This window comes from Blennius ocellaris (assembly GCF_963422515.1).
Source record: "Blennius ocellaris genome assembly, chromosome: 21".
Taxonomy (NCBI): Eukaryota; Metazoa; Chordata; class Actinopteri; order Blenniiformes; family Blenniidae; genus Blennius; species Blennius ocellaris.
This window is the reverse complement of record NC_137670.1, coordinates 12,156,563-12,181,769: the sequence shown is the minus strand read 5'-3', so window position 1 is coordinate 12,181,769 and position 25,207 is coordinate 12,156,563. Positions and strand designations below refer to the sequence as shown.

The 25,207-nt window shown below is 43.8% G+C and overlaps 1 protein-coding gene across 2 annotated transcripts; it reads left to right on the top strand.

Annotated features, from left to right (window-relative positions):
• Positions 1-216: 216 nt before the first annotated feature.
• Positions 217-24,626, top strand: taok2b (TAO kinase 2b; the record flags this gene model as incomplete). 2 transcript variants are annotated; one of them, XM_080517699.1, is made up of 20 exons in its annotated part: positions 217-316; positions 2,357-2,497; positions 4,009-4,080; positions 4,172-4,273; positions 6,121-6,166; positions 6,273-6,369; positions 6,649-6,762; positions 7,918-8,009; positions 8,179-8,272; positions 8,748-8,829; positions 9,298-9,465; positions 9,971-10,177; positions 10,657-10,862; positions 11,095-11,272; positions 11,385-11,513; positions 11,702-11,905; positions 12,322-12,561; positions 20,370-20,582; positions 22,466-22,648; positions 23,685-24,626. In XM_080517699.1, exons 2-20 carry the CDS (start codon positions 2,366-2,368, stop codon positions 24,624-24,626), a joined length of 3,501 nt encoding a protein of 1,166 aa, XP_080373825.1. In that variant the 5' UTR covers positions 217-316; positions 2,357-2,365. The 2 variants fall into 2 exon arrangements, with proteins under 2 accessions (XP_080373825.1, XP_080373824.1); XM_080517698.1 differs by lacking the exons at positions 20,370-20,582; positions 22,466-22,648; positions 23,685-24,626 and having other exon boundaries at positions 12,322-17,265.
• Positions 24,627-25,207: the final 581 nt, after the last annotated feature.

Below are 25,207 nucleotides of genomic sequence, written 5' to 3'. Positions count from 1 at the left end.
CTAACAAGCTCGTTCGGAGGCAGCGGCTCTCCGGTTAGCTGGCAGCCGTCTGTCAGCTAGCTGTCACTTCCACCGACGGACACTTCACCCATGTCGAGTCGTGCAGACACGCTTAGCTGTCCAACCGACGTTGGGGGGGTGGTGGGGGCATTCGGGATGGAGGGGCGTTTGAGTAAAAGCATCGGCGGGCAGAATGTGTTGCGTTCGTGCTGAATAAGGAGCTCAGCGCCGAGGAAAAGGGGAGTGAGACCAATATTTTCCTGCCAGGCCAGTCAGCTAGCTCTCGGGCTAGCTACAGTGGATCCCAAAAGCCACGGTAAGACGTGTTATAAATCATTCAGCATGATGTTAAAAGCAAGCCGCGTCTCCGCCTCGGGTTTTTTTTTTTTTTCTCCTTCCTTCCTTCTTTTTTTTTTTTTTTTTTTTCCTACAGCGAAGACACCGGCGAGCATCGCCCGGGTTCTAATTTTCACATCTGGCAGACGTTGACATTGACATGCAGGCTTGTTGTTGGCCTGAGCAGCCTGCGAGCCTGGAGTTGTTGTCCGGCCACTGTTGAATGCAATGCATAGATTTGTGCAGCCTAATTGACCAGTCGAGTGCAAAAAGCCTCCTAAACATGACGCAAGCCCACATCTGGGTTTTCATTTGTGCATCCGATCATTGGGAGACAATTTGCATTTCGTTTCCCAATGACCTGTTTCCAGTGCGATTCAACGTTGCGAGCTGCACGTGATTTAGATATAAATATAACCACACAATTGCAGCCGTGTTTGTCTCCTTCTCTGCAGTGTTGATGGCATCTTCATGGTGACTCAAGACGTGTTGCTTGTGGCAGGATTCAAACAATTGCTTGTGTTTAAAAGGAGCCAAATACTTCCTCTTTGACAGTGCCTGAATGGCCCTGAAGATAAATCATGTATGCTCATGTTCACGAGTGTGGAAAGAGTGAGGCTGCAGATCATTTCAGTGAAAAAGGTGAAGATTTTGTCCACATGAAACCTTTGACAGGTCCCCTAAATGGGCCATGTCTTGCCCTGTTACAGACTGTTACCTTGACAGACAGTGCATCTGATAAATGATCGTCTCAGGATTATGTGTCAGAAATAGCTACTCTGTGGTGCACTCCCCTGAAGAATGTCACATTATGTTCAAAAACAACGTTCTATGGAGAATGTGGAGCAGCACTCATCTGGTGTGGTTTTCAGTGTGCAGCAGAATGACTTTTCATCAGCTATAAGACCTGTAAGATTGTTGTTAGTGGTCAAAGCCAATAATTTAAACATTAATATTCCCAAGAAGGAAAAACAACCTGTAAAATACACATACTTCAGAATGTGCCTCATAACCACAATCTCATCTGTACCTTGGGCATGTGACTTTGGCATAACAGTGCCTCGTCCATTATTCTCAATCCAAACACGTTGCTGGTTTTTGAACTTGGTTTTATTTGATTCTCCAGGTTTGCACGCAGGAGCACAAATCAGCCATTATGTAGTGGCAGTGGCTGTGATTGCGTGTAACACAGTGAAGGATCAAAGAATGACCAGTTAAAATGGGTATTAGACGATTGTTTGAGTGTTTTGTGTAGCCTCTACAGCTTCCATCATTTTAGAAATATTTGGATTTGTAAAGGAAGATTATGTGGTCCCGATGAGTGTTCACTTCTTTCTCTTTATAATTAAATCCTTCAATGCTGAAGCTGTTTAGACTATATCTGGTGAAATTATGGTTATTAACCACTTTTTGAAAATTTCAGTGTTGAATGTAGAAATGGAAAATATAGCAGTGTTGGTGTTTGCCGGAACTGTTGGAAGTCTATATTTTGAGTACAGTGACAGATGGATGATGGTTAGTGACAGTCAAGTGAATGAATGGGTGGATAGAATGATGCTTATTTGAAGCTGATGGGATTTTTGGCCTTCGTTTCAGCCAGCTTGCGGATCTGCATTTTCTTTTGATCATGTGATATTTTGAATGCATTGTCGGCTTTTTACACCTGGACCCAAGTGGTTGATGTCAAGTCAAGTCACCTTTATTTATAGAGCACTTTAAAAACAGCCGTTGCTGAAGCCAAAGTGCTTCACATAATATAACAAAAATAAAAAAAATTACAATGGAAGAGTTAAAACAAGCATGATGTGCTGGTCATCAGTTGTTTGAAATGCCGTGGGGATCAGGTGCAAATGTTTTGCTCCAAAGAAAACGAGCTCCTCACCTCGAGCCATCTGAGCGTGTTACTTCTGTGTGACATACAAGAACATATTTAAAAGATGAGACGTATGCCCAACACAAACATTGGTCATGTTGCCAGATAGCAGACGCTCACCCAGTGTGTCTCCCACACGCTCACCAGGCGCTGGCCATGCCATCGAGTGTGCGGGCCGGGAGCCTGAAGGACCCGGAGGTGGCTGAGCTGTTCTACAGGGAGGATCCTGAGAAGCTCTTCACGGACCTGAGGGAAATCGGCCATGGGAGCTTCGGAGCAGTCTACTTCGTAAGTTGCACCCTTGGATTCCGACGCGGCGTTGTTTACAGTCAAGTCGCTTTTCCTGCAGCTGTTGGAATCAAAAGCTTTGTGAGGAGAGTCATGACTATTGGAAGTGTCTAAATCTACCAGTGAGGAGGCGAGAAAACCTGTCATTTCTGATTAAGATTCTTTTTTTTTTTTCTTCCCAGCCTTGTTATTGTCCTGATTTGACACAAAATCCAAGCTATTATTCAGAACTGAGTAAATGATATGGATAAAGTACATTCTTGGAAGCCATTCTCATATTTGACTCGACAACAGAGACAGACCGTGAAGGTTTGATTGGTGGCTCCCACAGTTGTGAAAATCAGTATTGAAATTATTGTAGCAATGTACCACATGATTGTAGAGGTTTGAATATAAATCTGCAAATGGTTTTATTTTTTACTGTCAGTCTACAGTACTCGGAGTGCAGTGCGTAGATGGACACTATGCTCTGTGCCATTTGTATTGTACACACAATAGTATACTAGTATACAAGGTGGTTGGAGGTGCGCGCAATGCATAGCCTTCACATGTTGTTTACGTATGGAAGATGGTTTAGACTTAACGGCACTTAAAGAAAATACTCGTATCGGTACTCTGTATCGGCAAGTGGCTAAAGGTTAGTGCCCCTCCTTTCAAAAAGTGGCATTGGTGCATCCTGAATCAATATTTGCTTTTATCTGTTCTTCCAATCTGGATTAATTCCAATTTGAAAACAACGCAGCAAAATATAAATGAATGAAAAATTGTTTCCCGTATTCATTTATTACCTGTGAGTTGCAGATCACATGAGCATCTCAAGCACCATCCACTCATTTTGTTGGATTAAACATTTTCAGAGGACATTCCACTGGGAAAGAAAAACATGAAACAAAGCAACACATTATAAAATGTATGGTACCGTCATTGAGAAGTAGCTACGTGGCTTGAATTTGCAGATATTAAGAGGTGGATTAGTGATACATGACTGTACCACTGATGTTATAAGATGGTGACAATATAGAAGACGATGATGATGATGATGATGATGGTGGTGGTGCCCCCGACCCTCCAATTGAAAGAGAAGGTTGTTATATCCGTCAGCTGAGGCTGAGACGTGGCTGGAAAGTGAGGAGAGAAGCATGGTGGGCGTCAGGGACAAAGAACAACGTGGCAGTGGTGGATGAAAAATCCTGTTTAATGAAGGGTGAAGAGGAGCTGGTCACAGACAGGAGAGGCCAGAAAAGAAGAGAGAAGGAGACACAGCAGAAATCTTTGTTTCATGTAATCCCGTTCTCTTTATTGTCGCAAATGTAAAAAAAAAAAAAAGCCTTGATGAATCACTGTTGGTGTTGTGCAAAATGTTTGATTATTGCTACCATCTGCTGATACTGCTGATATTCAACCCTCAACTGAAATTAACTGGTAAAAGACTCCCTAAATATTTGTATTTACGAAACGGTGAAGAATAGTTCTTAAAGAACTTCATCTGTTGTTCTTAACCTCCACATTAGGCCCATGACATCCGCACAAATGAGGTGGTGGCCATCAAGAAGATGTCCTATAGTGGGAAACAGTCCAACGAGGTAACCGCGCTCCACGCCGTCATCAACCGCTGCAGATCTTGGATGCATTTGACATGTTCTCGTGCTTAATTGGCTCCGGTTTTCATTCCAGAAATGGCAGGATATCATCAAGGAAGTGAAGTTTCTCCAGAAACTTCGCCACCCCAACACTGTCGAGTACCGTGGCTGCTACCTGAGAGAGCACACCGCCTGGGTGAGTGTGCACATTGCGATATACGGCCGTTATTAATGTCGACATTCATTTCATAATTACCATTATTATTTTTAAGCAGTGGTCACCATTGGTGTGAGGGGGTGGTTGAATATAAACGGTCGTGTTAAGCACATTGAGGCTGCTGAAGCAATAAAATACTGTCTTTAGATAAAAAATTAACTTACCATTTAATTGGTGTGATTGAGTGTATTTGTGACCGTCTCTTTGCAGTGGACTTGCAGCAAGTCTATAGAGTTTACAGTCACTTATTTCCAGCGTTGGCCTGATATAAGCTCCAGTGTCCTGCATGCATACTTAATAAAACAATTTAAACTAGTACATAAATCTATTAAAATCCCATTGCACATTTTTAAAGTAAGTCTTGGCTTGGAGTTTGGCAACAGAGAATGTTTTGGATCATATCTTTCTTTTTTGGTTAATATCATGATATACAATCGTCAGTTGAAGTATTTTATGTTGTTTTTTTAATCAAGTGAAATTTAACAATCATGGATACAGCAATAATAATAATCGCTTTACAGAATTGATGAGGCATGATCAGCTACTTCATTATCCTTCACGGTGTGCAGCTGTGACTATTAAAACCACATCTGTACTCTCACATGTACAGAAACTTCACTCTTGGTCTGCTTGGGATTGAAACTGTGTGCTTGTTTCTCTGTTGGGTAATGACGGGAGACTAATTCACCACGGCCATTGGCTCAAGTGTTTTGGAGATTTTCTCACTTTTATGTGAATTTGACAAATGTTTAGATTTCTGAACCTGCAACCTTTGGCTCCAATGAACAAAAGTTCACCAGCATTCTCAGAAGTTGGTGTAAATCTTAGTTTGGATGCAATGCGGTCCATCGAAACGGCCCTATGTGCTTGTCTATTACAAAATGTCACCATGTCAAACATCTCACACTGTTGAGAGAAAAATGGAGGTGGTGAAGCACAACTGGCCGAAGTTGAAGGGATTGTTGCTCTCTCACATATTGTCTCTTCCTGATCATCTGATTGCGGCGTGTCAAAGGTCGCAAACGCAGACGTACAACCAGCTTCATTTGTCTATTGACGGAATCCATTGATAGTAAAGCTGGATGTGGGAGTATGTGAGCTTGTCACAAATGGTAAACGACAGAGTCCCGAGCATTATGAGATTGATCCTTTGAATCAAATATTTGTTTTGCATATAAGCGCATCAATCTGATCACTTCATCCAGTGTTCATGTAAACTGGACTCGTGTCACTATATTTTAGCCAGAGATATAACGGCCATTAAAAGAATCTTTTTATTTTTCCCCATGTGCACTGTCTCAGGTTGAAAGATACTTTCGTCCTTGTGGTATCCAATACTTCCTTCTTTCGTCTGTGAATCATTAAGCAAGTTGTATATATTCTTCCCTTTGACTTAACTTCCTGAACCGACAGAATCAGGAAGTGAGGGTTGCATTTAGTCTCTGTTCATTTCATGAGACATGTTCATCTTTCGAGATCTTTTTGAGTTTCCTGGCTTCTTGAAAGTCGGAGCAGCGAAACACCATTAGAAATAATGCAACTTCAGCTGCGTGTAAAGAATCAAACAGCCTGATGGCTAATGAATATTTAACGTGTATTGTTGAAGAGACTTTTCTTTTTGTGTGCATCTATTGCCGACTCCTGGAAATGCTCCAGGAGAAGCACATTTTACCGCTCTACTATGAGGTGGACACAAGAATGCTTTTCTGTGATGCACTTAGTTTGACTTGAGCTTTCCCAACTTAAACTCTCTGCTGAGCTCTTGTGTGGAAACGTCTTTAACTATGCACATGCTGCAATCTCACACTGTGCCGTGTCTGTCCTAGCTGGTGATGGAGTATTGCCTGGGTTCAGCTTCCGACCTCTTAGAAGGTACGTGGGGACGACGACAACGACAACACGCACTAATGAGTTAATCACGTGTCCTTCTCTTTGCTTAAACGCCGTCTCACGTTGCGAAATGTCTCTCCTCACCCAGTACACAAGAAGCCTCTTCAGGAAGTGGAAATAGCTGCCATAACCCATGGTGCATTGCAGGGACTGGTGTATCTTCACTCTCACAACATGATTCACAGGTGACCCCCATTTTCATTTCTCACTATCTGTATCTATTCTATCTATCCTCCCCCACACTCCTGACAAGAGACGAAACAAATCCATGGGAGAAAGCACAAACTGTGCTGCCTGAGATAAGCTTATGCAATGGTGTTTATGCTTTCACACTGTGCAGCAACACATTCTAGTGCATCTTGTTATTCCCGAGCCTCCAGCTCTATGCATATTCCTTTCTCGTTGCCATTTTTTTTTCTTTTTCTGACCCTGTCATTGTCTTGTCATTTGATGGTTTCTCCCAGGGATGTGAAGGCAGGAAACATCTTGTTAACGGAGCCCGGTCAGGTCAAGCTCGGAGATTTTGGCTCTGCCTCCATTGTTGCCCCGGCCAACTCCTTCGTGGGAACACCTTACTGGTGAAAGAAGTTTTGTACTCCTCATCCACTCACCGTAAAAAAAAAAAAAAGATGTTTTGACGTAGCTTACACCTTTCCAGTGCCAGTGTCCCAAACACTTACATGAGGAACAATTTAATCCAAAAACAGCCACTGGAAGACTTCTCTTCCAGTGATGTCTCTTTCCATTTTTAGCCTGAAATCCACTGTGCAGTTGTATTTATCCAAGTTTTTTTTTTTTTTTGGTGTTATTTAAACTTTACCACAAAGTGCAGCACAATGTTCAGAGTAGCCAAAGACATATTATAGGCTCAGCATCAAATAAACCAAACCACAGTGGACTATTTTATTCACACAAAGAGCCAGGTGCACTGGTGCTTCGGAGCGTCACTATTATGGGTTTAGGCGGTTTGTCGAGCTTTACAGAAAAGCTTTTCTGCTGAGGAAATAAATACCTTTTGCTGTAAAGGAAACGGCAGTTGCATTTGAGTTCAGGACAAATGATAGATTGACTGTCCAAATTTCATGTGCCTTTATTCCCGACTGCCGATATGAATAATCTTCTACATGCACATATAGATTATGCTGTTATCTAACGTTGTATACATTTGATGAACTGAGAAAGTGATAGAATGGGTGCTCGTCAGATTCAATACTTTGCAGCTGAAAAAAGATTGTGATGTAATGTTGGCACTGCACTGCTATATAAAGTAACTGTCTTTTAGTTTCAATAGTACTGAAAAGATGTTATGTACAGTCTATAGTCGGGCTGATCTGTACATACTGCTGAACAGAAGAGAAAAGATATGTCTTAAAGTGAGAGTCACATTCATTCAAAGCACCCAAATTGTGAAATAAACTTGAAGAATGTGAACTTGGAGGGGTTTTAATAGGACATAATTAGAATTTCAATGCATATTTTAATCTGCATTTCAGCAACAGAAAGTTATTTTCTTTCTTTTCTTTTTGTATCTCACAAGTGCCCCAGAATCCAGCACTCAGCAGTTCCAAGTTACTGTTGTTACTGTACACGAGGCAGCCTAACCCTCATAATGTGTGCTCATGCAGTGGAGCTGTCGGAAATGACAGCAAGCCCCGAGGTGCTGTTCTCTGTTGGTCCAGGATCAAAGGAATGGAGCTGGAAATGGCTGAATTGTTGTTGTTTCCTCCGTGCAGGATGGCCCCTGAAGTGATTCTAGCCATGGACGAGGGTCAGTATGATGGAAAGGTGGATGTGTGGTCACTTGGCATTACCTGCATAGAGCTGGGTAAGAGGCAGCCATACAATGATGCACAAGTGGTTTTTTTTAATGTTTACTAAGATGAAAGCACCCAACCATTTTCATCCCCCCCCCCCCCCCCCCTCTTTCTTTCTCTTTCTTTTTATCTGCCGCGCTCCTTCTTTGTCATGCTTTGCCGGGCTTTGCTCGTCTCCAGCGGAAAGGAAGCCTCCTCTGTTCAACATGAATGCTATGAGTGCCTTATACCACATCGCCCAGAATGAGAGCCCGGTGTTGCAGTCTAATCACTGGTGAGAGATAATGGCATTAGGCAAAGATTAGTGTTTTCTTTTTCGTGTTAATCTGATTTCTCTTATAAATACTTTCAAATAGAATATGTCATGAAGGAATTCCAGTGTAAATTCAAGTTAAGCGTTTTCTTTTTATATAGCACATGTCAGGCAAACTTGATGTGCAATTGTAATGTGTTTTACAATTTTATTAATTTTATGAGGGCTGTACAGGACTCTGTCTCCACATTTGTAGTTTGTTTGTTTTTTGTTGACTTTTGTCAAAGTTTTTACGAAATGTACAGCTGAAAATGTTGAAAAAAAAGACCAAACATTTGGTTTACATTTACATTTCAAATGCAATTTTTCACAGCTAGTATCCTTTAAGTAGATACTCAAAAAACACTTAATGTAGGACACAAGCACTCGAGTGCTAGAGTTCCAAGCTGCTTTCGTACGTCTCAATGCCTGTATAATGACGCATTTCTGTCTCCAGGTCGGATTATTTCCGCAATTTTGTGGACTCCTGTTTGCAGAAGATCGCTCAGGACAGACCTACCTCTGATGTGCTGCTCAAGGTACACGAAAGCTTTTCAATAACCGACCATGAACGACTACTTTTAGCACTAGAAGACGAGGAAATCTGAGAAACAGACCTACATCTGTTTTGCTCTCAAAAGACATGCATGAAAGAATTTTTTAATAATACATTTTTGTTTGTTTTTTAAATTCCCTGAATTTGCAATTTAAAGTATATATGAAATTTAAGTTCCAAAAATGTTTTTCCACTTTTAATTGTTATTTTTTATGAAATAAAATATTGAGTGGAGCACTAATGTGAAAGAAGGAATTTTTGTGTGAATCCATGTCGACTTTTTCAAGTGTAATCTTTGTGGCTGCGATTATGACTTGCAATATTTTTTAAGAGCATAATTAGTCTACTGGTTCGCTGGTATAGTAATCATTACTGCTCATTACTGGGTCATGTTATGTTCACACCGTCTCTGTTCTTTTCACTCATTCGCTCGCCTCACACGTCCTCCCAGCACCATTTCCTATGCAGAGAGCGTCCCATGACGGTTGTGATGGACCTGATCGCACGCACCAAGGATGCTGTCCGTGAGCTGGACAACCTACAGTACCGGAAGATGAAGAAAATCTTGTTTCACGAGGCACACAACGGTCCCGCGCCTGAAGGAGGTGATGAAGAAGAGGTGAGAATGGGGCCTGAGGATGAGAACTCCCAAAAGAAAATGCTGCAGTTCAGTACTTGTACATTTATTTGTAACTGGTTTTGTTTAGCAAGACTGGCTGCATTTCTTCAAAGGTAGAAAACGATCAGATCTGGTAAACCAGATGGTTTTAACATTCATCCTGCTTTTGTATAAAACTCTATTGTATGCGACATGTGTTCATGGCCATACAAAGGTCTTTGTTTCCTTTTAATTGTGGCTTGCGTTCCCCTGGAAAGGAAATGAAAGAATTCGGAGTATGTGGAGCGGCTCTTTTTAGAGTGGCGGTTTGTGTTTGTGACTGCAAGGCACTTTTTTTTTTTTTTTTCATCCTCACCCGCTCAAAGCGATGTATGATTTGACTGGAATAAAGGCACCACTGCCAAATTCAAAACCTCGTCACCGTCCCCAAATGTCGTCTGGACCCACAACTTTTGTTCATCCAATTTCTTTTTTTTTTTTTTTTTCCTTTTTCTTTTACCACCAGGATGTGGAGCAGTATATGCTGCGCACCGGCACAGTTAACAGCATGGAGAGCTCCCACTCTCTGCCCTCCATGTCCATCAGCGCCAGCTCCCAGAGCAGCTCGGTCAACAGTCTGGCCGACGGCTCCGACGACAGCGGGGAGATGGCCATGATGCAGGAGGGAGAGCACACAGTCACCTCCAACAGCTCCGTCCTGCACAAGCCTCTGGTTAGTCCACGTGTGAAACTGCCTGTGGGAGGACGCCAGGTTTGACAATCCTGTCCCTTTCAAAAAAAAAAAAAAAACATCTCACACTCTGTCCATTGGTATTAATAGGAACTTCTGTACATTACTGGAAAGAGCAAATGATCATTTTGATTCATTTTATAATTCAAGCAACACTAATCTACTAAATAGTAAATGGAAACCTATAAGTCATAATTTTTTTTAATGCTTTTGTGTCTTTCTTAGTCTGTAATGATCATCCACAAAGGAAGTGGTTGATATTTCAGTTGAACGCGTGCATACTTGCACCACCTTCAGGAATAACCAAGTCAAAGCAGCAGTTTGAAGCTGCAGATGTGTAGCTGACTTGTCGTCACTGCACAGATGCAGGAACAACGAATAAGTTAATTGATTGCTGTGTTTTATGTGAGGAGTCATTCTTAAATTCCCATTTTATTTTCCTCAATTCTTCTGCTGTGTAGAGCCATGACAACATCTACGACGATCCCTATCAGCCGGAGGTCGACTCACAACGAGAAGCCTCATCTGCCGGCGGCGGTGGAGGGGGCGGAGGGGGCAGGCGTCGGCGGGGCCGCGACCATTTTGCTACCATTCGTACAGCCTCGCTGGTCACCCGTCAGATCCAGGAACACGAGCAGGGTTCGGCCCTCAGAGAGCAGATGTCCGGGTAAGGCCTCATCTCAGTTTCCCGATATTTGCATCTGTATTTACAATAGTTGCACACATTGTAGTAATGATTGAGCCGAGTCACCTTTGCCACATGTACAACTGCCGATTAGATTTAGTGTGAAAATGCCTCTCGTTAGTATTTGATAGTTGCTCTGTAATATGGATTTACAGTGCCAGCTTGATAAAACCTGCGACCGAGAGTTAACTTCTTACCTTGTATTTCCTAACAGGTATAAGCGAATGCGGCGGCAGCACCAGAAGCAGCTGATGGGCCTGGAGAATAAGCTGAAGGCGGAGATGGACGAGCACCAGCTGAGACTGGACAAAGAGCTGGAGAACCAGAGGAACAGTTTCTCAATGGAAGGGGAGAAGCTCTCCAAGAAGCACCAGGCTATCCTCGAAAAGGAAGTAAGCAGTGGAGGAGTTTCTGAAAGTGACACGAGAACCTCAAGTGTCAAGGTGAAGATTTCATAGTCCAGAAGTTCCGTTATCATTTTGTTTTTTGTTTTTTTTTACTCAGACAAAGGCAGTCTTGACTGAGGAAAAGAAGTTTCAGCAGCATATATTGGGCCAGCAGAAGAAGGAGCTCACTGGCCTGCTGGAGTCCCAAAAGCGACAGTACCGTCAACGCAAAGAGCAGCTCAAAGAGGTTCGTCTTGGTTTTGTCTTCAGTCAGTTGTTCATCACACAACAGAGGGAAAGTTTGCAATGCAGTGTTTGTCGTTGAAGAATGAACAATAATTACTTTTTCATGTGTGTCTACTAAACCTGCATTGAACTATCTAACATGGTTTTGAGCTAATAGTAATAGTAAAAAATAATTTTTTTTTGCGAAAGGAACTGAATGAGAACCAGTCCACACCAAAGCGGGAGAAACAGGAATGGTTGGTGCACCAGAAAGAGTGTCTTCAGCAGCTGCAGGCAGAGGAAGAGTCCGGGCTGCTGCGGAGGCAGAGGCAGTATTATGAGCTACAGTGTCGTCAGTACAAGAGGAAGATGCTGCTGGCACGTCACAACCTGGAACAGGATCTGCTGAGAGAGGTAATTTCTTCTTTTGGAGGAACATAAAAACAAATTACACAATTCAGCCGCGATGAAGGAGGAATTGCATTGTGTAGAAAATTGATCTGAAATGGCAAGTGACACGGGGATGGGGGAACTTCTGCTGATCTGAGAGCAGGAGGAGAATTCTCTGAAGTTACAATTATAGGATGAGGTGCTGCTTTGTCTTTTGTCGGCCTTACTGCGTTCATTTGCTTGGATGACGAAGCCAACAAGTGACATCACAACTTCCACCTGAGGCAGGGGGGAATCTTGTGGTTATCCAATAAATGCCAATGTGACATAGACTTGGACCCATTTCAGAAATTGCCTGCAGTGGCTGTGATCGCTAGTGGTGTTTTGTTTTCATGCCAGGTCCTCCCCCTCTAAGTTCTAATGATTCTTCTCTTCCCAAGGATCTGAACAAGAAGCAAACTCTGAAGGACCTGGAGTGCGCCATGCTGCTGCGTCACCACGAGTCCACCCAGGAGCTGGAGTTCCGCCAGCTGAGTTTGGTGCAGCGCACGCGGGCCGAGCTGATCCGCACGCAGCACCAGACGGAGCTCACCAACCAGATGGAGTATAACAAGAGGCGTGAGCAAGAGTTGCGCCAGAAACATGCCGTGGAGGTCCGCCAGCAGCCCAAGAGCCTCAAAGTGAGTGAGAGCACCCAGCGCCCGGGGTCTCCTGAGGAGAGCCAGTCAGCGGAGGGGCGCAGTAGCAGCTGGGTCAGTGAGGCGGGGGAGGCGGGGGTGGAGGTGGAGGGTGAGGTGGAGGGTGAGGGAGGCAGAGAGTTGGAGAAGGAGAATGAGTTGACGGTGAAGGAGCTGTACGAAGTTGACGGTGAGCTCGATGGAGCTGTCGAGGATTTCAATGACGATGAAGACTCCAGGGGAAGCGTAGAGGAGGTGAACGGTGACGGCACCGCTGTAGTTGATGGGAGATGTGAGGTCGACGAGGAGGGCGGAGAACCGCAGGAAAATGATGAGGAAGAGTGGAAAATGAGTGAAGAGGGGACAGACCTGAGGGAAGTTGAAGGAGTGCAGTGGGAGTACGAAGAGGACGACCACGGCAATGCTGCGCGTGACGAAGAGGAGGAGGGCAGAGGTGTGGCCGACGGCTGTCCGTCTGAGCTCTTCTTGGCCCCGTCCTCGGAAAGGAGGCGGCTGCGCGAGCTCGACGAGCTGTCTGAGTTTTACTTCCCCGGCGCTTTAGAGGAGCTGGAGCCCGTTCCCGTCTCACCCGCTCCCACTTCCTCCCCGGCTCAGACCTCTCTACCGTCACTCCTCTCTCACGCCATCTGCCTCCTCCTCTCCCTCTCCGCTGCCGCCCAGCCCTCCAACCTCACCCTGCTGCTCCTCGCCATCTTCCTCCTCTCCCTCCGTCGCTCGCCGCCGCTGCCCTCCGTGGCCTCGGTCCTGCTCTCCGCCGAGCTCGCCTTCTTGGCGCTCTTCTTCTCTTACCTATTCCTCCGGTCCTGCTGCTCTCTCTCGCTCTCCACCTACTTGTCCCTCAGCCTCTGGGCGAGCGGCCTCTTCAGTTTAGGACTTTCTTTTAGTTTGGGAATGTATTACATTCCCATGATTTTGATCTCCGCTTCCTTCCTCAGCTCTCCTTCTCTCTTCTTGTCCTTGTACCTGATCGTGGTGCTAATTGTCCGGCCGGCCCGTGACTTTCTTCAACTCGCGCCCCGCAAGGTCAACCGCCTTTGCATGCGCATACTTTTCCGCCTGCCTCGGCCCCTGTTTGCCATGTGCCAATCCATAATGGGCGGCATGGCTGAGCGCAACCTATACGAGATGTTCCCCAAAGCAGGCCGCAACTGGGGCGTGCGCCAGTCCAAGATCCCGGTTCCCTTGAAGAGCTTGCCCTTAGAGTTCCAGGTCCATTGCAGAAACGCCTCTCCCATGGCCAAGGCTCTGCTCTGGGCGAGGCGTTTCAGCAGGCGTCCCCTCGGAGTCCTGGCGGACCTGGCGAACTCGGTCGTGCTGAAACTCGCCCGACAGGTCGTGAAAAAGCTGCCGCCGAGTGCCCGGCTGCAACTCCAAGCTCTGGGCCTCCTGAAGAAAGAGGTTCCCAGCAGGTTGCCCAGGCTGTTGCCCCGAGAGGTCCGAGAGCGGAGGCAGAGTGAGAGGAGGAGGAGAGAGAGCGAGAGGCAGAGGAGGGAGGAGAGGGTGCGGATGTTTCGTGAGGAGGGGAGGTGGGAGGGTGGGCTGAGGAGAACTTCATCTGGGAGGTTTGTGAGGGGGAAAATCCGGCCATGGCGATAACAAAGTGTAGGACAAATCAAAGAAAAGTGGGGAACCGACGTGGGGGGTTCATGTCGTACAGCTCCCATTATCTGTGGGTCTACTTGGAATTTCGCCCACGGCCGTCTTTACATAATTCCAAACACGTTTATGGTCACATTTCTTAGAGATGAGCTGTACTTCATACACACATCTGTACATGTGTGTGTGCGCTGGCTGAAAGTAAACGTGCACGTGTGTGCCCACGAGCCACATACGTTTGAATGAGTGGGAACCGCGCCCACAGTTGCTGTACCAAATTCAGTGAAGTTTAAACATTTCATCTATTGTGCTTTTTGTAAAAGTTTCTCAAAAGTTTCTTGGATTTTTATTATTTTGCTCTTAATTTGTAAGACAAATATTTTTATGGTTATTTTTCAGACCGTTCTTTTGTGCAATGTTTTATTTTTGTTCAGGTTTTTTTTTTTTTTTTTTTATTACTTTTACATTGGTCTTATTTGATCAGCTGCACCGTTTTGTCAGTGCCTAGAACAAATATTACAGTGTTGCAAAGCTTTGTGACGATAATTTCACTCCCTGAAGCTGAATACTGTGAAAAAAAAATTTTGCATATTCAATCATTTCACTAGCATTACCCTGAACACTATCTCTGTCCGCCATGAAAGTGCAATAACACGTTCAACCAAAATATCTAGGACCACTGTAACGGGTGGAGGTGATCTATGGACCTAAAATACCAAAGTATGGGGCCTTTTAGCTCAAACAATGACCAGATAAATCAGAATATGAAGTTGTGAATATGAATATGTGGACGTATGGGATCATTTTACACGCAGCTGGTGAAAACCGTCGTCCTTCCGGTTTTAGTTTAGTTCTACTATTTTATTGCGGTTTTTGCAATGATTTTGTGATGATTTACCATGTAAACATTTCCCCTGATAGATATAAGAAGAGTGCCTAGTCTCAGCTGTTTGCACAATTATCAGCAGTCTGTCGCTAAGTGACCTATCCTGAAGTCATCATGGGATCGTAAGAAAGCAGGAGTTTCTTTGTCGTAGATTTAGGTTTGATATAAGAAAACAACTATTTAATATCTCAGTGTAGCTTAATTTATATGAAGCCATATAAACAATCTTTTGAGAGAAACAATCGTAAAGAGGAAAGGTTGATAGAACTACTGAATGTGAAAGTCGTGACAAAGCAGCTCACTATGAAATGAAGGGATATTCCGTGATATCAAATGCTCATTGAGCCTTGCTCTGGCCCAAAGGCATTTTAAAATGAATGAATATAGAAGAACACGTGGCTTTTCTTCACTCAAAACAGAAAAATTGCATCTGATCTTCACCTTAAACATGTTTGAAAATATTTTTGTGAATATTAAATCCCCCCCAAAAAAGTAGCAAAGATACATGCGCATCTCAAAAGATTATAAAACAGTAGAGAAGATTTAGTTTTCTCATGGTCACAACAGTTTTAATTGAACTCGACAAATGGCATCATTCCAAACAGTCACTTGTTTCAAGCGAATAAAATGAAAAATGGAATCCGGTAAAGTCGACTGACCTGGGCCACATCAGGTCTTCTACAAAAAAGTGCAATCGAATCGTTTGTCAACATGAAGGGTTCTTCTCTTGGCTGCTCCCCGCTTCCTCTCACACACCTGAGCCACATTTGACTCTGTGGGAAGAAGCAGCTGAAATCCTCAGTATGACTTGGAAGATGCTCATCATTAAGTCTGGACCTGCACTTTGACTTATTAAAAGTCATGCTGGAGATGAGTTTTTCACAGATATGTGCTCCCGTAAAGGCACCTTGTCCACTTGAACAAGCTGGAAACCCGAGAGAAGTTGGGAGTGGCAAATTCTCTCTCTCAAAAAAATCAAATTATAAGCTCTTCTACTTTTACACTCGCCTCCCTGAGCTTGGCTTTGAGTTGAGCATTGCACTGCAGGCCAGTGAGCACAGGAGAAGAGGTCAGCGCATATTTGTAAAACAGCATCTCTGGAAGTCTTTCAGCCCGTGGTCCAATTCCTCCTGTAGCTTCGTAATCCACTGAATGCTGTGCCTCCATCCATGAGTGTCTTGAGAGCGCTGGGCTTTGTGGGCAATGTTCTCACGTTGGTATCGGCAGCACTGAGCTTGTAACTTCTTGTTCAGTACATTCAGCCCCAGTGTGATGTCAACAAGAAAAGTTTTTTTTTTTTTTCCGGCAGCACTGAGAATTAGGAGATGCGTCATTGTTTTTGCAGACTCTTTCCACGTGCTTGCCAAGACAATATCAGATACTATAGAAATGTTCCATTTTTTGACTCCATCTGCCTCAAGAGGATCTCTGGAGGTGGTCTGTAGAGTGTTTTTGATTATTCTCACCATCTTTCACCGCTGATATTGATCTTTGCCTGCCTCTTCTGGCCTCAACACGAACTGTGCCTGTAGCCTTCCACCTCTTCACCACGTTCCCCACAGTGGAGACCCACAGGTGAACGAGAGACAAAGCGGTAGGCTTTCACTAATAATTAAGGTTTTGAGATGCGCCTGTATTGTGGTTGAGCAGCTTTAAACCATACATTTACATTACAATATACTGAAATGATTCCTCTTAAAGAAATATTTATTTTTCAAGCCAAACATTTGAGTCATTTCAGCTTTATTTCAGTTTAAAAGTGGAAGATTTTTGACCGCTCTTTAGAGACTTCAGAAAAAAACGATTCAGGTGAAAAACTGCAAAGAGCAAGATTCTTATAAAACATCTGTGATGCAGGGAAAAAAAAGTGCCCGGTATGTCACAGAGAAATGACATCCGAGCCGCTCATATGGAGGAAAAATCACCGAGTGTGGAAACTTGGTCTTAACTGTAAAACGATCCAGGGGGGAATAAGAAAGTAGGACACTGTTTTTCTCAGTGACCTGCATTCAGGAAGTTTCGCTTTAAAATGCATCATGCATCGTTTTGTTTTGTCTTTTTTTTTTTTTATGTAACTTATTTGCCATTGATTATTTCATTTATTTCCTGTTCCTGTGTATGTTTACATGTTTGCATTCTGTTTGTTTCCACAGAGTTATATCACTTTGCGTTTTTTTTTTTTTTTTAATTAAATATTTATTTTATGCAGTATCTATATGAGTAGTACTGCATTCTGTTCCGGAGGCATTTCGCCATCCTTTATTTTATTTTATTTTTTAGCTGCATGAGTGTTGGCATACTGTACGGCTGTGTGCTCCCAAACAGACGTTTTGTTATACTTAGAGATTTTTCTTTACACAAAAATAAATTCTTTTGTGTTGAAATCATTGTCTTGTTTGTGTTTATGATTTGTTTTTATGTTTCCATTATTATCATTTGTTTGTTTTATCCTCTTTGTGTTTTTTTGTTTGTTTGTTTGTTTTAAGGAGCGGATAATTCCTTTTAGTTTTGATTGATGTGACTCCTTCTGTGTCATCACACACTGTGTCTTCCTACCCTTCCCTTCATCCACCGTTCACTAGCACTATGTTATTAAGATTAATGCTCCTTTTACCAGATATGAGGGGAATCCGTTTTTAGCTTCTGAGTCGTTAGTTTGAATTAATTTCACATGGTGGCATAAAACCATATGACTTTGTTCCACATAAAACTGCTGGACCAAACATTTCCTGTTTATACAGGTGACGGGAGGACAAAGGTTATATTTACTAGATTTGTACTAGGTTGTCATTTCTGTTGTTGATTCAGTAAACCTAACTTGTAGACATCAAGGCCCATTTACACGACAACGGAGCAACTTTTCTGAAATGCTGCTTCCGCGACCCCACGGCTTTCATAAATAATTTTTCTGCACATGCTCAGTAGATGGACAGTAGCAACAATGGCGGCCTCTAGAGTGTCATGACTCCCAGGTCCATAGTCACCAGTAATGGCAATCCAACTATGTTGTACGTTCATCCTAATACACGTCTTCACCACCACTTGTGTGGTTTCATTACAAAAAAAACCCAACCAACAGCACCCACTAGGGGTCCTACATGAAAACGAAATCATTTTCAGCATTAATGCTGCAACTGGACATTGTTTTTAAAACGCTACTGTGTAACGGTGAAGCTTTTCTGCAACAAAAATGCAAAAATGGTGCATTTTCATGTGAAATGCTGTGTCAATATTAACCTCGTAGCCAGAAATCTCTCACACACAATTTGAGCAATTGGTGTTTCAGATTTCTGATTTTTCACCCCCATAATTATTATTCCTGATAAAGGTTTTGCAGGAAGTTTAAATAGGCTTTGAAAGCAGTGGTATGCAAAGCGTGGGACTTCTCTGCAGGGGGGAGGGGGCGCCGGAGAGCTTCTAGCTGGAGGTGCAACAAAAAGAGAAATAAGGGGGTCGGGGGTATGTCGTTCCCTTTTAAGGAGAAATCATTCAAATTAGTGGAAAATAATAATATATTTTAAAGCACACAATTTAAGACTATTACTTATTAGAAGTGATAAATAGAATAAGCTTCAGTCATAAACCATAAATTAGAGTCAAAACTGTTTCATTAAAATGAAACGGATGGATCGATGGACCATTTTTTCAATAAAAGATCAGGTTATTTGCTCTTTTTTTTTCCAGTCTTTTATTCCTGAAGTTTTCAATTAAGTATTGCATTAAATACAATGACATAAATGGTCAAAAAAACAAAACAAAAACAAACGGAACACTTGTCGTCTTCACTTATTACGACAAAGAACATGAAGGCAGGGAGGATTTATCATCTGCAGAGGACTGAGTCAGTGATTTTAGAAATGTGTTTGATTCATCAGTGAAATAGCACTTATAATGGAGAGAACATTTTGCTCCTTGCAGTGATGGAAAGGAAAGAAACACAGACCAGAAAGAGGAAGTTTCCTACACCCCTACAAATTCAGCTTAAAAACTAAGCATTACAAATATTCCAGTTACCAAGTAGCTTTAATAAGTAGTAGTTTAGTATTTTTACCCACACTTAAGTAGTTATTACTCCATTATGATTTAAAATTACAGTTCATATTTAGCACACCATCAATTTCAATTCATATTCATACTAGATTTGCATTTTTCTTCCAAATCGGTTTCAATTACATAAATTATTGTTTAATTATTCCATTAGATGTTTGAACCTACATATTTTGAATCGAAAATCCATTATATAGACAAAGAATTGAACTCCCGTTAAACTTACTCACCCTTTAAACTTTGACTTGCATATTGACTTTTAAGGACAAATGTTCAATACATTTGCATTTCAGAAAAATACCATCAATAGTTTAAAAAAAAAAAACTGGAGTGGGAGTGATAATTTCCTCTTTTTTTGTTACATAACTATAAAATGCACGCACCTGCCTGTATAGAGTTGAAACCACCTTGTAACAGTGTGTACACTATTTATATGATTGAATCCCCAGTAATAAGGCTTATTAGTTGATTCTCAGCCCACTGAGACGGCAACATTTTAGTAGACGCAAGGCGAATTAGTTAAAATCAGCCTCTTTTATTTAGCTGCTGCTGATATTCAAGCACTGTTGAGACATTAAAGCATCCGCAGATGGACAAAACGTCATAAATTACTAAAGCAGGCTTCTTTGAGAAAACAAATGAATGAGCTGAACTGCAGTTCAGTGGCTTCATTAAAGGGTGTGGCCTATTTAGTTAACAAGTGGTTAATAATATGAATGGAGTCATGGCAGGTTTAATACTGACGATAAAGCAGCACACCAAAATCAAAACAAAACTGTTTTCTTCAATGGCGTAAGGTTAGGAAAACAATCTTGTAACCCCTGGGATGACACTGCATTGTGTCAAAATCATAACGATATTATCTGCAAGCTTCTTTTTTTCCCCGTCATAAAGTAGCTACCAGAATGAGAATAGTAATTTTAGGAAATTATAGGAATTTCATATTAAGCTTATTAAAATCCCCCTGGTACACCAACTTCACAGTTTACATCATTCAGTACTTATAGTGTAAAAGTTGTTCTGACTCAAACAGGATTTGTGATGGCGAGCCCCGGTATATAAATTTTTATGATGATTTAGTTTTTTTTTTTTTTAACTAAACATTTTATAAACGTTATGCCTTCAAAATCCTTCACCAGGTACGTATTCCTAAAGTTGACATTGCAGCTTGCAAACGATTTTTCCCCCCCGCCGTTTGGCTGAAGAGAATCACAGGAGCACTTGAGCCCAGCTGCGTCCGTCTCTCTCCTCTCTCCTCCAGTCCAAAGAGCTTCAGATCAAGCGTCAGTTCCAGGACACCTGCAAGATCCAGACCCGCCAGTACAAGGCGCTGCGCAACCACCTGCTGGAGAACACGCCCAAGTCGGACCACAAGGCCGTGCTGAAGCGGCTGAAGGATGAGCAGACCCGTAAGCTGGCCATCCTGGCAGAGCAGTATGACCACTCCATCAATGACATGCTGTCCACACAGGCTGTGAGTAAGGCAAGGAAACGTCGTTCACTTCACACTCGCACCACACCACCACTGCTGTGCCCTGGCCCGGTGGGGGCCCTACCTCCCCCAACCACCACCCCTCCTTCGCCTGTCTGACCACCCGCCCGCCTGTCTGCTCGCCCGCCAACCGGCCTCCTCCCAGTCCCGCAATCGTGTGAGACTCCTTTTCCTGAAACATCCTTTAGCTTTTCGGTAAATTGGGGGGGGGGGTTTACGAAATCCTTCCAGCTTCCAGTAAGAGGTTATTTTTCTTTTCATATTTACTTAAAAAAAAAAGTGGGGGGGTAAATATTAGAATATTTCAATGGAACACCATATCTTCAGTGCCTGAACTGCTTTCCCATCCTTTAAACCCATTGTACCGCGGAGAAGAGTGAGCAGTGATTCTTTTCTTGTCCTGGATTTTTAATTTTTTTTTTAATCGGACTGAACAACAAAATTTCTCGATGCCAAGCTTCAAAAGCCCAAAGCCAGATTATCTTAGTCTACGTCATTTGATTAAAAAGAGTTCAGGTCCTTTAACCTCTACCTCCTGCCTTCCTGAACAGCTTTAGCTCACTTTGTTGAGTGTTAAAACTCAACAAAGTTTTGATCACGGCTTGTTCATTTCCACGATAGCAGAACTGATGTTTATTATCACTTTTCTCATGAGCGATAAGAGCCTAATGGGACGCTTCCTGAGTTTACTCTTCACAAAGGATAAAATATAAGTGAGGCACCGTTTGTGACTCCTCGTTGTTGTTAGTGTGGAGGAATAAAGAAACCGTGTGTTTCGCTCCACTTCCGACAGCCTCACCCCGCCGCCCTCAGGCCATCGAGAGTCGTCGTCTGGCCTCCCAGTGTGCGACTCCACAAATCCACTCATTCTAAATGAATCAACTCTACCAGGAAAACGATGGGATGAAAGACAAAATGTCTTTTCAATGACATAACCCCTCTGTGCTACTATAATTACCTCACATGGCACCCTGCCACGTAAGCCCAGTAAGCCAAATCCCCGCTGCCCTTGTTTGTGTGCAGTGGTTAAAGTCTGTTTGGGAAGGCTTCCCACACCATGATTAATCTCAATCCTCAGGTCAGAAAAATATATATTTGAGTGAAGAAACCAGACTCAATCTGTGTTCCTGGAACCAGGATAGAGACCAGGCGTCGCCCTCGGAGGTCGGGCAGCTCAGTGGGATTATACCAATTCATTTAACGTTTACACTTTACCCACCTCGTTTTTTTTTCACCGTCTTAGCAATGATATAGGAAGCTGTATTCCCCAATGTCCACGCCCTGATCTAAACAAAGGATTCGGTAAAACAAACCTGCTTATTGCTTTATTGCATATAAATATATACGTATATATGTGTGCCATATATACATGTCCATAACATGCAACAATAGTGATAATGCCATATTTGTGTTGATTTAGGGGATTTTATTTGATGTTTACTTATTAACTTCAGATATACTGTAGTACATTATCTTTTCGACCATTTCAAAGTAAAGACGGCGATCTCTGCTTCAAAAGTAGCAAAGTATTTTGATGTTACACATGAATTTAAAGTGGAAAACCTTCGCCACAAGAATGTGTAAGTTTGTTTCACATGTTTCACTTTATTCCACAGAGACAAAATCAAGTCAGAACACCACATGCAGTACATGCAGGCCCACACTGATAAAACCATGCAGCTCACTCTCCTCAGTCCTCACCCTCTCCTCTGCATCTCCCCTCTCTTTTCTCTCTGTTGTCAGACTCTCTATACTCCTCTCCTCGTCCTCTCCTCTCCTCTCCAAAGCACAACTTATGGCCTCCAGACTCGCAGCAAAACGGTTTTGTTTTCATCCTACTACCTCCCTCTCGTTCTTCCTCTCAGCTCCGACTGGACGAGACCCAGGAAGCCGAGTACAAGGTGCTGCGCATGCAGCTGCAGCAGGAGCTGGAGCTGCTGAACGCCTACCAGAGCAAGATCAAGATCCACACCGACACGCAGCACGAGCGGGAGGTCAAGGACCTGGAGCAGAGGGTGTCCATCCGCCGGGCCCTGCTGGAGCAGAGGGTGAGGGCATTGGGGCAACTGAAGACGAGTTTAGATGAACACGTCATAGTTGCAGACTTTAAAACACCATGCATCTGACCTGAAATGCGATGCTGTAAAGTCTTTTACGCTCTTCAGTCATTATTTATGCAAGAATACAAGAATATGCAAGAACTAATACAATACATTACAGCTGAAATTGTTAGAAAGGAAACATATTTATCTCCTGTTTTATTTTGGTGGGGTTTTAAGAGTAAAATGCCTAAAAGAGAAATTGCTAAAAAGATCAAATAAACCAAAACAGCTAAGAATTCAATATTATATCTAATGTGCTAAATTGTGTAGAAGAAATTTCATTAATGACCCTATGACAGCCAAATTTTATTTGGTTAAAAGTAGAAAAGTTGGCTCTTTTGGTCAAAAAGATTGCAGAACAATGGCCGAGTCTCGCCAGAGCTTCAAAATGCAACAAAATAATTTTAAAATCCAAGATCCAAGTTATTATACAAGAACATAGTTTTGGATTTTATATGACAGATATTTTACCCTCAATAATTATAATCGTCCAACGAAAAAATTGAAAAAGAAATGAACAAAAGACCCTGAAGACCCTTTTTACTAGATATTCTTGAAATTTCAATAATTTCACATAATCTCCATTTTTGCCACAACTGGTGATTTTGACAATGGAATTAATCAAATTGGTGTAAAATTTCATTTATATTGATCATAACTTGTTTGAAAATGAGTCATTTTCAGGATGAATGTGATAAAGTGACTTTCTAAGTAAGCAGAGAGTTTCAGGAGTTAAAGGTCTGGGGGTCAGGGGGATGCCTTTTCTTTCTTTTAATTGTTGAAATGAAGTCATGAGAAAAAAAGGTGTTGCAAATTATTCTTTCAAATCATATGTCAGTAGAACTGAATTCATAGTTGAATTGTGAACTTCATGAGGTCCACTGTGAAACCTCAAGTGGCTGTGTGTAGTGAGCTGATGGAGGTGTGCACTGAGGGTGGAGATCAGAAGTGACGACGCGATGCGTCTTTTTCCTGCGTCCAGATCGAGGAGGAGATGCTGTCCCTGCAGAACGAGCGCTCGGAGCGCATCCGCACCCTCCTGGAGCGGCAGGCCAGCGAGATCGAGGCCTTCGATTCGGAGAGCATGCGCCTGGGCTTCAGCAGCATGGCGCTGACGGGCATCCCCAGCGAGGCCTACCCCAAGCAGGGCTACTCCAACGCCCCGCCCCCCGGCTCCCGCTCTGCCGGCCACTGGAGCCACGGCATCCACCCCCAGGGCATCCCGTCGCAGCAGCTGTCGCGCCGGAGCCACAACAGCAGCAGCAGCAGCAGCAGCGGCATCGGCAGCGGGTCGGGAGACCGCCGCAGCGAGTCCTCCTCCTCCTCCTCCCACGGCCTGGGCATGGCCTTGGGGCTGGGCCGGGACGGGAGGGAGGTGCACCATTCGTCCCACTCCTCCGCCTCCTCTTCCTCCTCCTCCTCCTCGTCTTCCTCCCACCACCAGCGCCACCACCTGCCCCAGCACTACCACCACCAGAGCACGCCGCAGCTGTACCGCGAGCGGGAGAGGGATCGGGATCGGGAGCGGGAGAAGGAGAGGGAGCGGGAGTGGGCCGGAGTGCGAGGCTCCGGCGGCGACCTGGCCCACCCACACCCCCTGCCCTTCTCCCATCACCTGCCCTCGCGCTCCTCCTCCCAGTCCCTGGCCATGCTTCCTCCCCCGCCGCCCGCTCCTCCCTCCATCTCTGGCCCCTCCTCATCCTCCTCCTCCTCCTCCTCCTCGCAGGGGGGGATCTACGGTGGCGGCGGGCTCGGGGTGCGCGGAGCCCCCAGCCTCATGGCCCTGAGAAACAGCCCCCAGCCTCTGAGGAGGACGGCGTCTGGCGGGGGTCCCGGAGGCGCCGGGGGCAGCGACGGCGTCCTGAGCCGAAGCACCTCGGTCACGTCGCACATCTCCAACGGCTCCCACCTCTCCTACTCTTAGACGGCAGGAGGAAGCTCTGACAGCGCGGTCACACCAGGTTTAGGAAGGTAGCTATCGCAGGTTGCATCTCAGTACTCTCAGCTTGCCACCTTTATTTTTTTCTTTTCTTCTTCTTCTTCTTATTATTAATATTAATATTATTGTTTTCCTGGACTGATCCCAACTTTTAAAGTAGGTCAAACGTAGAGGATTTCGGGATATCACCCGTTCTCTCTTAATGCACAGCAAGTCAATGCGATCAGGGCGAAGCGACGAGGGGTCAAGCTGGCCGTACTGAGCTGCATCCTGCCTCTTCAGACTCAGGGTGGGTAGAGAGCTCTTCTCCCATTCTCACAGGTACAAACAAGGGAAGGGAGGAATGTAAACGCACGTGACGCCACTGGGTCAAAGTGATATTAGATTAAAAAAAAAAAAGAGGAGGTTTCCATTTAATGTTTTTATCTTTGTTACCGCCTGTATAAAAGTAAGCTAGGACGCGTGAAAGGAAAGGACATTTAGCCTTTTATTTTTCCCTCCCGGAGCTGCGGAGAGAGCGGACGGCAGCCACGTCCTCTTCTATGATGTTCTTTGCTGGAATGGAG